We start from the raw sequence: 14337 nt of genomic DNA, 5'->3' as shown, positions 1-14337 counted from the left end.
GAGCAGAGAGGAAGTTCTGAATTCTGAATTCAGGTCCTCTAAGACTAAAGTCTTTGCATTCATAAATGTGTTTCATTCTCCTCATGATGTCATTCTAGTCCCATTGCACTATTCTAGCAACAATATTATTGTGAAGGGTTGATACTACCTTCTGCTCTGTCTGTTGAGCACAGGACTACAACTCCCATGATTCCAAGTGGTGACTTTTGTCTACTAATACCCAGGTAGCAATGCTGAATCCTGAAGGCTAGTGCCAGTTTATTAGGCCCCGTTCACACTTGCGTTTTGGCATGCAAACGGACCGGATCCGGATCGTATCAGGACCTGATCCGGATTGGAACCGTACGGTTCCAATCCGGATCCGGTCCGTTTGCATCAGAACTGCTTCAGGCTGCCATCCGGATCCATGGGGGGAAAAAAAAAATACCTTAAAATTTATTGGGGTCTGCAGAAGGTGCACCTGGTGCACCTGTAGAATCAGGTCCTCCGCTGTAGGCCTCACCTCCACCTCCCGACATCAGGGCCGGATTTCTGCAAAGGCCACAAAGGTCACGGCCTAGGGCGGAAAAAAATCAGAAGGATAAAAGGGCGGCAGGACCTGAGAGAGATAAGAGGCTGCATGTCAAAATAAATCATTTCTCCTGCTCCAAAGCGCCCCGGCTTTGCTGCACACACACAGTCAGAATTCCAGAGCTCCGTGTATTTTCCTTACTTCGTGGTGTGCGATGAGACAGTGCTATCTACTGAACATACACGCTTCAGTTTATTGCCAGGGGTGAGAGAAACATGGATCACAATGTAGACAATTTCTGATCCAGTAAAAGTAAATATTTTAACAGAATTATTTCCACTTTACAACTCAAGCTGGGCTAAACAATGTATTGCTGGTCAGATTCTGTTAATGACTTGAGCCATTCCTTCTCCTCTCTCCCCCTGGATTGTAAATCTTAAACAGATAAGGGTTTTTTTTCCTTAGAGAGATTTATGGCAGCCCCTTCTAAGCTAAATCTTAACCCCTTGCTGGCTCATTTTAAAGGCAGCAGTAGTCTAGTATGAGATAGACAACTTCTCTATAATTATAATTACAAATGTACTTTTGTATTGTTACATTCTGTTTTGTATACCAAAAGTAATAACATACACTAAAAATTAAAAAAATATATATTTGTACCGTGTTGGCAAACAGTAAAAAAACACCTGTGAAAGAATCAGTACATTAAATACTATAAAATAAATGCAAAAGATCTGTGATTACAGAAGAGCAGAGAGGGAGATGAATGCCGCTCTGCTACTTCATGCCCGGTACACACCATGCAATTTGCCATCAGATAGATGGGTTCAAATTGATTATTTCTGACAGGTCTAATCTGATTTCTGATCATTTTTCTAATCGACTTTGTATAAGTTAACGGAAAATCGATTCAACCCATCTATCTGGTGCGTACCAGGCATTAGGGACTCACTGCTCTAACAGGAAAAACAATCATTCATCATTTTTCAGAGAGAAAACATTCATAGGTATCCTGCAAACAAGTGATCGTTAAGGCTCATACACATATCAGACTATAGTCTTTGGAAAAAGAAAGATCACAGTCCAATCTTACCACCCTTCATGTAGTATGAGAGCCATACCTTCACAGTCTTTTCTATGGAGCTGAACTCCCCATCAGAAAAAATCTTTGCAAGATTCTGCACACACAGATGCTGTACAGACACAAAAGATCAGTATCTGCAAAAGATCAGTTCCTGCCACAGATCCGTTCCTGCAAATTGCATTCATAGTCTATGAGATCTGCAGATCATCATACACACCTTGTTTAACTGACATTCATCTGCAGATCAGACAATCATCTGCAGATCTGAAAATCCATCCTGGTGGATCGGATCTGCAGATGAATGTCTGTTAAACAAGGTGTGTATGAGGATCTGCAGATATCATAGACTATGAATGCATTTTGCAGGAACAGATCTTTTGCAGATACTGATCTTTTGAATCTGTACAGCATCTTTGTGTGCAGGATCTTGCAAAGATTTCTGTCTGATGGGGAGTTCAGCTCCATAGAATAGACTGTGTAGGTATGGCTCTCATACTACATGGAAGGGGGTAAAATTGGTCTGTGATCTTTCATTTTCCAAAGACTGTGGTCTGATGTGTGTATGAGCCTTTAGGAAAATGAAAGATCACAGACCAATTTTACCCCCTTCCATGGAGTCCGAGAGCCATACCTACACAGTCTATTCTATGGAGCTGAACTCCCCATCAGATAAAAATCTTTGCAAGATGCTGAACACGTTCAAAAGATCAATATCTGCAAAAGATCTGTTCCTGCAAAAGATCCGTTCCTGCAAAATGCATTCATAGTCTATATCTGCAGATCCTCATACACACCTTGTTTAACAGACAATTATTTGCAGATCAGACAATCATCTGCAGATCTAAAGATCCATCCTGGTGGATCTGATCTGCAGATGAATGTTTGTTAAACAAGGTGTGTATGAGGATCTGCAGATATCATAGACTATGAATGCATTTTGCAGAAACGGATCTTTTGCAGGAACAGATCTTTTGCAGATACTGATCTGTTGCATGTGTACAGCATCTTTGTGTGCAGCATCTTGCAAAGATTTCTATCTGATGGGGAGTTCAGCTCAATAGAATAGACTTTGTAGGTATGGCCCTCATACTACATGGAAGGGGGTAAAATTGGTCTGTGATCCTTCATTTTCCAAAGACTATGGTCTGATGTGTGTATGCACCCTGAGTGTGTGTGTGTGTGTGGGGGGGGGGGGTATTGGCGGTTGGTGGTACCGGGCCTAGGGCACTGGGAAGTCCAAATCCGGCCCTGCCCGACATACTGCCAAACAGCTCCAGCACGTGTGTCACTGCTGCTCCACTCCAGATATGCTGGGCCCATGTGTCCCCATCCGAAATGGCCGCTATAAATACGCATAGGAAGTGGGGTAGAACGTCCGGTGTTGTCTCCAGTGTGTTCTGTGCTTCCGTTTCCCATTGGTTTTCTATATCCGGATGGTGCAGTCAGGCTCCGGTCCGGGTGCGTGGGCCGGATGAGCCAGACCAAAAAATAGCGCATGTTGGAAAAGTGTCAGGAGTCTGGATCCGGTCCGGCTCCATACTGTACGGAACGGACGCGTGTGAATGTCCGCATAGCCTTTGCATTGCTATGCGGAACGTACGTTCCGTTTGTACAGTATACGGTCAGGCGGATTCGGACAGGGAACGCTAATGTGAACCGGGCCTAAGCTTGCAGTTCTCCATAGGACAACATTTGCTGAAAAATGCAAGCAATATCACATGAACAAATGTGCAAGAATAGCTGATGTATCTGGTGGAGAAACAACAGAAGTGGGAATTAAAATGACGAAATAAAACACCAGGTTAATTATAGTGTGTTGATTAACATACTTGCCAGATACACCCATATAAAGCACATTGAGAATTCCACACGGATTCAACCCAGAAACTTCTTTAGGGTATTGTCGGTCGCTCTCTAGAAAAAAATCCTACTAATATAATAAATGGGAAAGTTCGGATGTTTGGATGTTTGTTACTCGATCACGCAAAAACGGCTGAATGGATTTGAATGAAATTTGGTACACACATAGTACATTACCTGGAATAAAGTATAGGATACTTTTTATTCCCATAACCAAAAAGAGACAAATACAAATTTCACTGGAAAATGTAAATTGCAGCCATCCTTACACTGTTACACTGGAGGTGTGTTTAGCTTCTAAGGGTAGAATGGTTAATTTGCATATATTCAGCAGTGATGCACTGGGAGACATCTCAAGCTCACTCCAACCTGAATTATCGCAAATTCTTTCTGTTTTAGGAAAGCAAACTTTTATTTTTCTTAACATCTTAGTAAGGGGACTTTGAGGACCATTGTAGTCACTTACACACTCCAATGAGTTCTGGGTCCCCATGAGCTTGCTGGTTAGTCTGTACCTCTCGGTGTTACAAGCCCTACTGCATAGAGCCAAATTAATCTATGCCATGCACTGATGAGGATCAAACAATCCAAAACAGTCTGTATGCATGTTGGATTATTATGGCTCTGTACAAATTAACAAGCTGACACATCATTGCATTCCAGCGGTGCTGGAGGTGTATTTAGATTCTAAGGGTAACAATGGTTAATTTGCATATATTCAGCAGTGATGCGCTGGGAGACATCTCAAGCTCACTCCAACCTGAATTATTGCAAATTCTTTCTGTTTTAAGAAAGCAAACTTTTGATTTTCTTACACTGTTAATGGTAGGGTTCTCAAACTTTGCACAGTTTGTCATTGGGTGACTAGGATTATTATTCAGGAAAGTGGTTGGAGCCTATAAAAGCCAATCAAAATTCACCTATTGATTTCCAAGGGGAATATTTACATTTCTGCCATTCTTGCACTGTTAATGGCACAAGCCTCAAACCTGGTATAGTTGATCATTGGGTGACTGGGGTTCAATTTCAGAAAGGGGGTGAAGCCACAAATTAGCAATCAGATTTGTTTCATTCCAATGCAAATTATTGTTGCCAAACACTGCAAAGCTCACAAACTTGGTAATTGAGTAATTGATTAATTGTGTGCTAGGGCTAGGATAGTGGGCACAGCCAACACCAGCCAAATACATAAGCGGCCAACGCAGGGTCATAAGTGGGCGGAGACAAATACAAATTTTACTGGGAAAATGTAAACAGCAACCATTCTTACACTGTTAATGGTAGGGTTCTCAAACTTTGCACAATTGGTTACTGGGTGACTGGGGTTAATATTCAGAAAAGTGGGTGGAGCCTACAAAAAACAATCAAAAATGACCTATTGATTTTTCAGGGGAATATTTCATTGCTGCCATTCTTGCACTGTTAATGGCACAAGCCTCAAACCTGGTACAGTTGATCATTGCGTGACTGGGGTTTAAATTTATATAAAGGGGTGGAGCCCCAAACAGCCAATCTGATTTGTTTCATTTTAATGCAGGTTATTGATGCCAAAGACCGCAAAGCTCACAAACTTGGTCATTGAGTAATTGAGAATTGTGTGTTAGGGTTAGGAAAAGTGGGCGCAGCCAACACCAGCCAAATACATAATCGGGCAATGCTGGGTCATCAGTAGGCGGAGACAAATACACATGTCACTGAGAAAATGTAAACTGCAGCAATTCTTACACTATTAATGGTAGGGTTCTAAAACTTTGCACAGTTGGTCACTGGGTGACTGAGATTAACCGGTTCAGCACCACAGTGCCGAAATTGCACATCCAAGCAACGTTCACCTTCCATTCATTCGCCTATAACTTTATTGCTACTTATCACAATGAATTGATCTATATCTTGTTTTTTCCGCCACTAATTAGGCTTTCTTTGGGTAGTACATTTTGCTAAGAATTATTTTTTTTCTAAATCTATTTTAACAGGAAGATTAAGAAAGAAATGAAAAAAAAATCATTATTTCTCAGTTTTTGGCCATTATAGTTTGAAATTAATATACGCTACCCTAATTAAAACTCATGTATTTTATTTGCCCATCTGTCCCGGTTTTTACACCGTTTAAATTATGTCCCTATCACAATTTAAAGAGAATCTGTATTGTTAAAATCGCACAAAAGTAAACATACCAGTGCGTTAGGGGACATCTCCTATTACCCTCTGTCACAATTTCGCCACTCCCCGCCGCATTAAAAGTGGTTAAAAACAGTTTTAAAAAGTTTGTTTATAAACAAACAAAATGGCCACCAAAACAGGAAGTAGGTTGATGTACAGTATGTCCACACATAGAAAATACATCCATACACAAGCAGGCTGTATACAGCATTCCTTTTGAATCTCAAGAGATCATTTGTGTGTTTCTTTCTCCCTGCAGTTCTCATGCACTGAAGTTTCAGGCTGCTCTTTTTTCTCCTGCAAACAGCTTTGCCCTTGTCTGTAATTCTTCAGTATGTGAAAGCCCAGCCAGCTCAGAGGACGATTTATCCAGCTTGTAAAAGATAAGAGAGAAGAGAGAAGCTGCTCTAATCTAAATAATACACAGGCAGTGTGCATAGAGGGGCCTAGAAGGGGGAATTCATAGCAGAACCACAACACTGAAGAACTTGGCAGCCTTCCAGACACAGGCTGACAAGTCTGACAAGGGAAAGATACATTGATTTATTACGGAGACTGTGATAGCAGAAAGTGCTGCAGTAAGCCAGAACACATTAGAATAGCTTTTGGAACTTGTAGGATGATAAAAAACAGGATGCAATTTTTGTTACGGAGTCTCTTTAAGGTGCCGATGTTTCATTTAGAAATAAAGGTGCATTTTTTCAATTTGCGTCCATCACTATTTATAAGCTTATAATTTTAAATAATATAATAACATAATCTCTTGACATGCATATTTAAAAAGTTCAGACCCTTGGGTAACTATTTATGTTGTTTTTGTTTGTTTTTTTAATTGTATTTTTTAATAAAAAAAAGTGTATGTGGGTAATTTTTGATGTGGCAGGGAAACTGCTAATTTTAAATGTAAAATAATATTTTTTTTTTAATTAAAAATGTATGTGGGTGCAGTTTACTATTTGGCCACAAGATGGCCACAGTGAAAAAAGTCCTGGATGCGAACGATCTCGCATCCAGGAACTAAAATGCTGGAGAGAAGTTTCCTGGGGGCAGAAATACCGCGCTCTCTGGAGAGAAAGCGTCGGTATTTCTGCGGGGAAGTTAGATCGGTGAATGGGTATTATATTACCATTCCCTGATCGGGGGGCTAGCGGCGGGCAGCGGGAGTGCGTGCGGGGGCGCGCCCTATCGCGCGCACCAGCCGGCGGCAGCAGCAGTGCCTATCTGGACGAGGAAGCTCGTCCAGATAGACCGAACTGGTTAATATTCAGAAAAGTGGGTAGAGCCTACAAAAGCCAATCAAAATCCACCTATTAATCTTTAAGGGGAATATTTAATTGATGCCATTCTTGCCCTGCTAATCACTTGTACCTGGTACAGTTGGCCATTGGGTGATTGGGGTTCAAATTCAGAAAAGGGGTGGAGCCACAGCCAATCAGATTTATTTTATTTCAATTCAAATTATTGATGCCAAAGACCGCAAAGCTCACAAACTTGGTCGTTAAGTAATTTTGTGTTAGGGTTAGAAAAAGTGGGCGGAGCCAGCACCAGCCAAATACATACCTGGGCAATGCCGAGTCTTCAGTGGGCGGAGACAAACACAAATTTCACTGGGAAAATGTAAACTGCAGCCATTCTTACACTATTAATTGTAGGGTTCTAAAACTTTGCACAGTTGGTCACTGGGTGACTGGGATTAATATTCAGAAAAGTGGGTGGAGCCTACAAAAACCAATCACAATTCACATATTGATTTTCAAGGCAAATATTTAATTGCTGCCATTTTTGCACTGTTAATGGCACAAGCCTCAAACCTGATACAGTTGATCATTGGGTGACTGGGGTTAAATATTTAGAAAAGGGGTGGGGCCACAAACAGCGAATCAGATGTGTTTCATTTCAATGAAAATTATTCATGCCAAAGACCACAAATCTCACAAACTTGGTCATTGACTATTGACAATTGTGTGTTAGGGTTAGAAAAAGTGGCCACAGCCAACAGCAGCCAAATACATACCCGGGAAACATTAGGTCATCAGTGGGTGGAGAAAAATACAAATTTAACTGCCACAATGTAAACTGCAGCCATTCTTACACTGTCTGACAATGGCAGGGTTCTTAAACTTTGCACAGTTGGTCACTGGGTGACTGAGATTAATATTCAGAAAAGTGGGTGGAGCCTACAAAAGCTAATCAAAATTCACCTATTGATTTTCAAAGGAGTGGAGCCACAGCCAATTAGATTTATTTCATTTCAATGCCAATTATTGATGCCAAAGACCGCAAAGCTCACAAACTAGGTCATCATTGAGTAATTGTGTGTTAGGATTAGAAAAAGTGGACAGAGCTAACACTAGCCAATTAGATACCCGGGCAACGCGGGGCGACCAGCTAGTAATAAAATAAAGCTAAAAATGAGGCCGCTCATATAAGTATCTCGGGGGTAAATACTAGGAGTGAACTGAGATTGGTGGGAGGAGGTGCCCCAAGGAGGTTATTCACAAATTGGATAAACTAAGCTGGTTTACCTCAGAGCGAGGAATAAGAAATAAGATAAATATTTATTGGACACAAAGACAACACGTTTCGCAAGTCCAACAAGCTTCTTCCGATCCACAGCACAGGGTCTTTACAGACAGTCTTTTGGAAGATTGTCTGCAAACACACTGCAGTGTTCACCTGAAGAAGCGGGTAGGACCTACAAAACGAAATGCATTATCTTTTTGTCCAATACATATTTATCTTATTTTGCATTCTTCGGAGATAAGACTGCTTATTTTATTCAATTTACAATGTATCCCCCTGGGGCACCTCCTACCATCAATCTCAAATATGCAAGAATATGCACATGCAACTTTACACATATATATCTGTGTAAATACTGTATATACTCGCGTATAAGCCTAATTTTTCAGATTAAAAAATGTGCTGAAAAGTTACCCCCCTCGGCTTATATGCGAGTCAGTGGAGCAAAACGGATAGAGGAGCAGGTTTTGTTAATGGCAGAGGAGCATAAGGATTGTACACTAGTGATCCTGCTCTTGCCAGCTGCCTCCCTGCTGTGTCCGTGCCCCCATCCCCTGCAACATGGTGTGCAGAGTGCGCTGCTCAAGACTACATGTGTCCCCTGTTTGTGGAGTGGAGCGTGCAAGCAACGTGTCAGTGGTGGAATGATCTGGGATTCTTCCTGTGTGGCAATCGCTGTGTTTCATAACTCTGATGCCATCTAGTGGCTTCTTAAGACACAGCTGTATGATCCTGGGGCATATCTGGCTATGGGGAGGGAGGTTGACTTGTACTGGGGGAACATCTGGCTACTGTGGAGGGGCTATATTGGGGAGGGGGTTTATACGTAAGTCAAACACTTTTTCCTGGTTTCTTTTTTTTTTAAATCCGTTTTATGAATCATCATAAAGGGATATAACAACAAAATTAGGTAGAGGCAACATACCTACTACCCAATTAAATTACATCATGCATTCAGAATACACTAGCCATTATCTCTCACAAATGCAGTGGTGTGCAACTACAATAGTAGAATATTCTCTCGGATATACAGAATGACATTATATTTCAATAGCATTATATTCATATAAATATTACTCAAATATAAAGAACCTGAGCAACAGCTCAGGGAACTCAGTGTAACTTCTTATCCAATACTTATATAGACCAAGAGTGCCTGTGTGGGGGTTGTAGTTATATGTGGTAGTACAATATCGTGAGTTGAGTTGTAGTGTCAGCTTATAATTAAATGTGAATTAGACTGTGTTCAAGGAGTCTAACCATTTGTCCCATACTTTGTGGAACTTCATGGGGCATTTCTGATTAGAGTGAAGTACTTTTTCGAACTGTATAATTTCCATAATCAGTAATTTCCACATGGAGATCGAGGGGCTATCCGGGGAGAACCATTTCAAAACTATTGCCTTTCTGGCCAAAAACAAAGATTCACGAATGACAATACAGTGATGGTGTTGTCCATCCTCTTCTGTCATTAGGCCAAAGAGGCAGAGTTTGAGATCTAAATCAAGTGCATCTCCTCCAATGGTTGAAAGTAGAGATGTAACTTGGCGCCAAAAACTGGCAATCTCTGGGCATTGCCATATCAAATGGTAAAAGTCTGGCTTGGGAGCAGTGCATTTAGGGCATTTGTCATCACTACATAATTTTTTGTTGTACATCTGTGCTGGAGACCAGTATGCTTGGTGTACAATATACAGCTGTATGAGTCTATTATGGGCTGCTGTAGAAGATAATTTAAAGCGGAATATAACCCTGCATTTCAACTTTGCTCTAAAACATTATTTACAGTATATTATATGCAACCAGCATTTTTTTTTTTACTAGACCAGCATTGGAAGGGTTACACAGGGCTTTAAAATTCCTGGAGATTTCTGCAGACGCACTCGAAGCTGAAATAGATACATTTTGTTTACATAAATGTATCTAAGTGTTGAATGTGACTCATCTCTCTGACTGAGAAGGAGCTTGGAGGACAGCCAAAGAGTGTGTAACATTTATTTATTTATTTATTTATAAAGCGCCAACATATTCCGTGGCGCTGTACAATGTAAGAAAACAAACAAGGGATACATAATGATACAGACAATGATATACATGAAAATATGAACACTGATACAAGATACAGCACTGCTGATTACAATTTGATTTAACAGGATGACTAAAATGTATAAATGTCTAACAGTGTGCAAGCAATTGAATTAATAACATTCCATGACACAAAAGGGTGAGAGCCCTGCCCTTGCAAGCTTACAATCTAAAGGAATGGGGTGGAAACAAGAGGTGGGGACGTATACAGTATATGTACAGGCAGTGCGTAATTAGGTTATTTAGTGGGTGCATGGCCTAAGCTAGAGAATATGCTTGTCGGAAAAGGTGGGTTTTGAGGGAGCGTTTAAAGATTTCAAAGGTGGGAGAGTGGCGGATGTGTTGTGGAAGGGCATTCCAGAGGAGGGGTGAGGCACGTGAGAAGTCTTGTACACGTGAATGAGAGGCGGTAATTGTAGAAGAGGATAGAAGAAGCTCGTGTGCAGATCTGAGATTGCGGTTGGGTTGGTATCTGGAGACTAGTGAGGAGATGTACAGGGGAGAGAGATTGTGGAGAGCTTTGTAGGTTATGGTTAAGAGTTTGAACTGAATCCTCTCATTAATTGGTAGCCAGTGAAGAGCTTGACAGAGAGGGTCAGCAGAGGAAGAGCGAGAGGAGAGATGAATGAGTCGAGCAGCAGAGTTCAGTACAGAATTGAGCGGTGTTAGTCGGTTAGTTGGAAGTCCACCAAGCAATATATTGCAATAGTCCAATCGAGATATAATAAGAGCATGTACTAACATTTTGGTTGTGTCATGGGAGAGAAAAGGTCGGATACGTGCTATGTTTTTCAGTTGGAAATGGCAGGAGCTGGTTAGGGAGTTAATGTGAGGAGTAAATGAGAGAGAAGAATCAAATATTACCCCCAGGCACCGTGCTTTGGGAAGTGATGTTATAGACGTGTTGTTAACATTTATTGTAATATCAGGCAATAGATACATGTAACTAAATAGAATGTATCTATCTGAACTTCTGCATATCTCTCCACGGAACTTTAAACCTCTGTGTTTAACCCTTCCAATGCTGGTCTAGTAAAAAAAATGCTTTTTGCATATAATATGCTGTAAATAATATTTTAGAGCAAAGTTGAAATGCAGGGTTATATTCCGCTTTAATTGATAAAAAAAAATCTTCCCAGTCTTCATCCTGAATAGAAATCCAATTTACTTTCCATTTCGCTACCCCGGTCATTGTCTGATTCTCAATTCTCCCATTTAATAAATTTGTATATAAATATGAAATTAGCCCCTGGGCTCCCTGTGTTCTAAGAACTCCAATTAGCGGATAGCCAGATATGGGCAGTGTTTTTGTTCCAAACTGGGCTCTGAGTGCATGTCTAATCTGGAGTGCTCTGAGGACCGCGGCATTAGGTATCTGAAATATTGGCATGAGTGCAAACACTGAGAGTAGGTGATTATCAACATCCACAACCTGTTTAATGGTGCACAAATTCCTTGTCTTCCAGAAGATAGGGTCTGGTAAGGACATCAAATGGGATAGATTTGGATTAGACCATAAACGAGTTTCAAAATGAAGATCTATATAATGTTATACTTTCTTACTACTACGCCAGACCTGTAAAGCTAATTTATGCAAGGGGACAAGGGGATGTAATAAGCTTTTAGAACCTGCCTCTAGCAACGTGAAGAGAGATTGGTCTCTAACATATTGGGCCAGGAGCGATTCTGACGGGTCTAGTGTTTGGTTCGGCATCCAGGTTTGTAAGAATCTAAGCTGGCCTACCCTTTTTCCTGGTTTCTGAGGGAAAAGTGGGGACCTCGGCTTATACGCGGTCGGCTTATATGCGAGTATATACGGGTATGCATTTTTTTAAAAATAATAATAATTTGCCAGGCTCTCTTAGCATAATTCAAGGAAAATCCTGAAGCATCAAAATATATAAAAGTTAGAAACTTCAATCATTAATGGGAATCCTCTGGATAGTCCAGAAGCTTCCCAGATCTATCTCCAGCCTACCAAGCCAGCGCTGAGTCCCTCAAAAGACCCCCAGTGGGACAAAGCACTCTTGCAGACAGCTTTGATGTAGGACATGTGTGGTCTGTACTTGTCCATGCCCAGTGTGGATGAGTCCATTCAGGTGGCTGGAAGGTGTAATGGTTAAGAGCTCTGCCTCTGACACAGGAGACCATGGTTCAAATCTCGGCTCTGCCTGTTCAGTAAGCCAGCATGTATTCAGTAGGATACCTTAGGCAAGTCTCCCTAACACTGCTACTGCCTATAGAGCGCGTCCTAGTGGCTGCAGCTCTGGCACTTTGAGTCAGCCAGGAGAAAAGCGCGATATAAATGTTATTTGGCTTGTCTTAGCCATGCTCTCGGCCAGAATATAAACATGGACCCCACTGGCGCATTGTTGGGCTGGAGATGGGCCCAGGAAGTCTCTAGACTTCAGGTCCCGCTCTCTCCTGGAAAATCTTCCTATCTCTCTGGAAGGTCTTTCACAGTCTCTTACTTGGATCAGATCTCATCTCCCCATCCTTTATCTGTGGGGGTACTTCAAGGCTCTGTCCTTGGCCCCTTCTCTTTTCCATCTACATGCACAGTCTTGGCAACTCAATCAATGAATTCATTCTAATTATTTGGTTTTCAATACCACTTATATGCGGACAATACACAACTGTACCTCTCAGCCCCAAATCTTAACTCCCTCCTCACATGTGTTCCTGACTATTCAGGACCTCTCGCTTCTTAAAATTTAATATGAGTAATACAGAACTAATCATTTTTCCACCGTCTCTGTCTATCACTCTGCCTGAAATAACAAAAAATGTTAATAACACCCTTTTAAAGAGAGTCTAAAGCGAAAATAAATCTCGCATCAGACCTCATAGATAGCAGGGGCATGTGTGCCCCTGCTAAAACGCCACTATCCCGCAGCTTAACGGGGGTCCCTTTAACCCCCAAATCTCCTCCGCCCCTCTCAGTCTTCCTTCACTAAGAGGGGCGGGGGAGAGGCGGTGATGTGCCGCTGATAGACGCGCTGTGAGGCAGGGCTGCAGCCGTTAGCCCTGCCTCTAGGAGGAGCAAAATCCACGACCAAGCTGGTCGTGGATTTTGCAAAAGGGGATTTGGGGGTGAAGGGACCCCCGTTTAGCCGAGGGATAGCGGCATTTTAGCAGGGGCACACATGCCCCTGCTAACTATGAGCTCTGAAGCGAGATTTAATCTCGCTTCAGAGTCTCTTTAACTTCAGTTTTCAAAGCATGATGCTTAGGGGTAATATTTGACTCCTCTCTTTTATTCCTCACATTCACTCCCTAACCAGCTCCTGTCATCATTTTGATGGTGCTTTATAAATCAATAATAATAATATCAAGAGGCTTGCCACTGAGATAAATATATACCTTTCATTTTTTTTGATGCTTTGGGTTGCTTTAACAATTCACTTTACCCTATTTCATTCACTGTGTAGTGCTCCCTTTTGAAATGATGCTCGTGCAGCTGGTCTTAAACCTGGCATTTTCATAATAAGTTCTTCACATCTTGTATTACAGTTCTGCTGCAGCTGACCTGCTGACTTTGATTATCCACTGGAGATTTCAGTGGTCATTTAACTGAGAGAAGAGACATCTTCAGCTGGCACAGATGACTAAAAGCAACGGGGAGGACCCAAGATCCGGGAACAGGATGGAGCGTTTCCAGCAAGGCGTGCGGCAGCGATCTTTGATGGCCAAGAAGAAGATGCAGAACATAACAAAGGATGACGTCAAGGGCTTCCTAAAGCGGAATGGCTTTGTGCTCTTTACTGTGTTTGCTGTTGTCATTGGTGAGTATTGTACTGTACTTTTCTGTTTGTTGTTGTTGGGTTTTTGTTTTGGTTTTTGGTTTTTCTTTTATTGCTGTGTTGAAACACACTTTCCAACCAAAACAAGTATTTCATTTTTATAGTGAATGCTGGTTTAAACCAAAGATGGATCAGGATGAAATGGGTCCCCAGACAAGGTAGTAGTTTTTGCCCCCTCCCCTTATGGTCCTTTGGGTAGTCTGAGTTGGGAAAGGGGTCAAAGAAAGTGGCAATTGGGTCCCTTGACACTTACTAGGCCCGGGGCACCTGCCTAGTTTGCCTTGTGGAGGACTCCGCTCTGCGTTGAATCA

General features: G+C 41.7%; 1 protein-coding gene across 1 annotated transcript in view; it reads left to right on the top strand.

Moving 5' to 3' along the window:
• Nucleotides 1–14337, top strand: part of SLC1A3 (solute carrier family 1 member 3) — a 127527-nt gene that overhangs the window by 19392 nt on the left and 93798 nt on the right. Inside the window, exon 2 of the mRNA XM_068250780.1 lies at nt 13737–14008. Coding sequence (XP_068106881.1) covers nt 13828–14008 — 181 coding nt within the window. The 5' untranslated portion in view covers nt 13737–13827. The remainder of the gene's footprint in view (nt 1–13736; nt 14009–14337) is intronic.

This window comes from Hyperolius riggenbachi, chromosome 1 (genome assembly GCF_040937935.1).
Source record: "Hyperolius riggenbachi isolate aHypRig1 chromosome 1, aHypRig1.pri, whole genome shotgun sequence".
Taxonomy (NCBI): Eukaryota; Metazoa; Chordata; class Amphibia; order Anura; family Hyperoliidae; genus Hyperolius; species Hyperolius riggenbachi.
The sequence above is the reverse complement of the archived record's forward strand: the minus strand, read 5'-3'. Positions and strand labels throughout refer to the sequence as shown.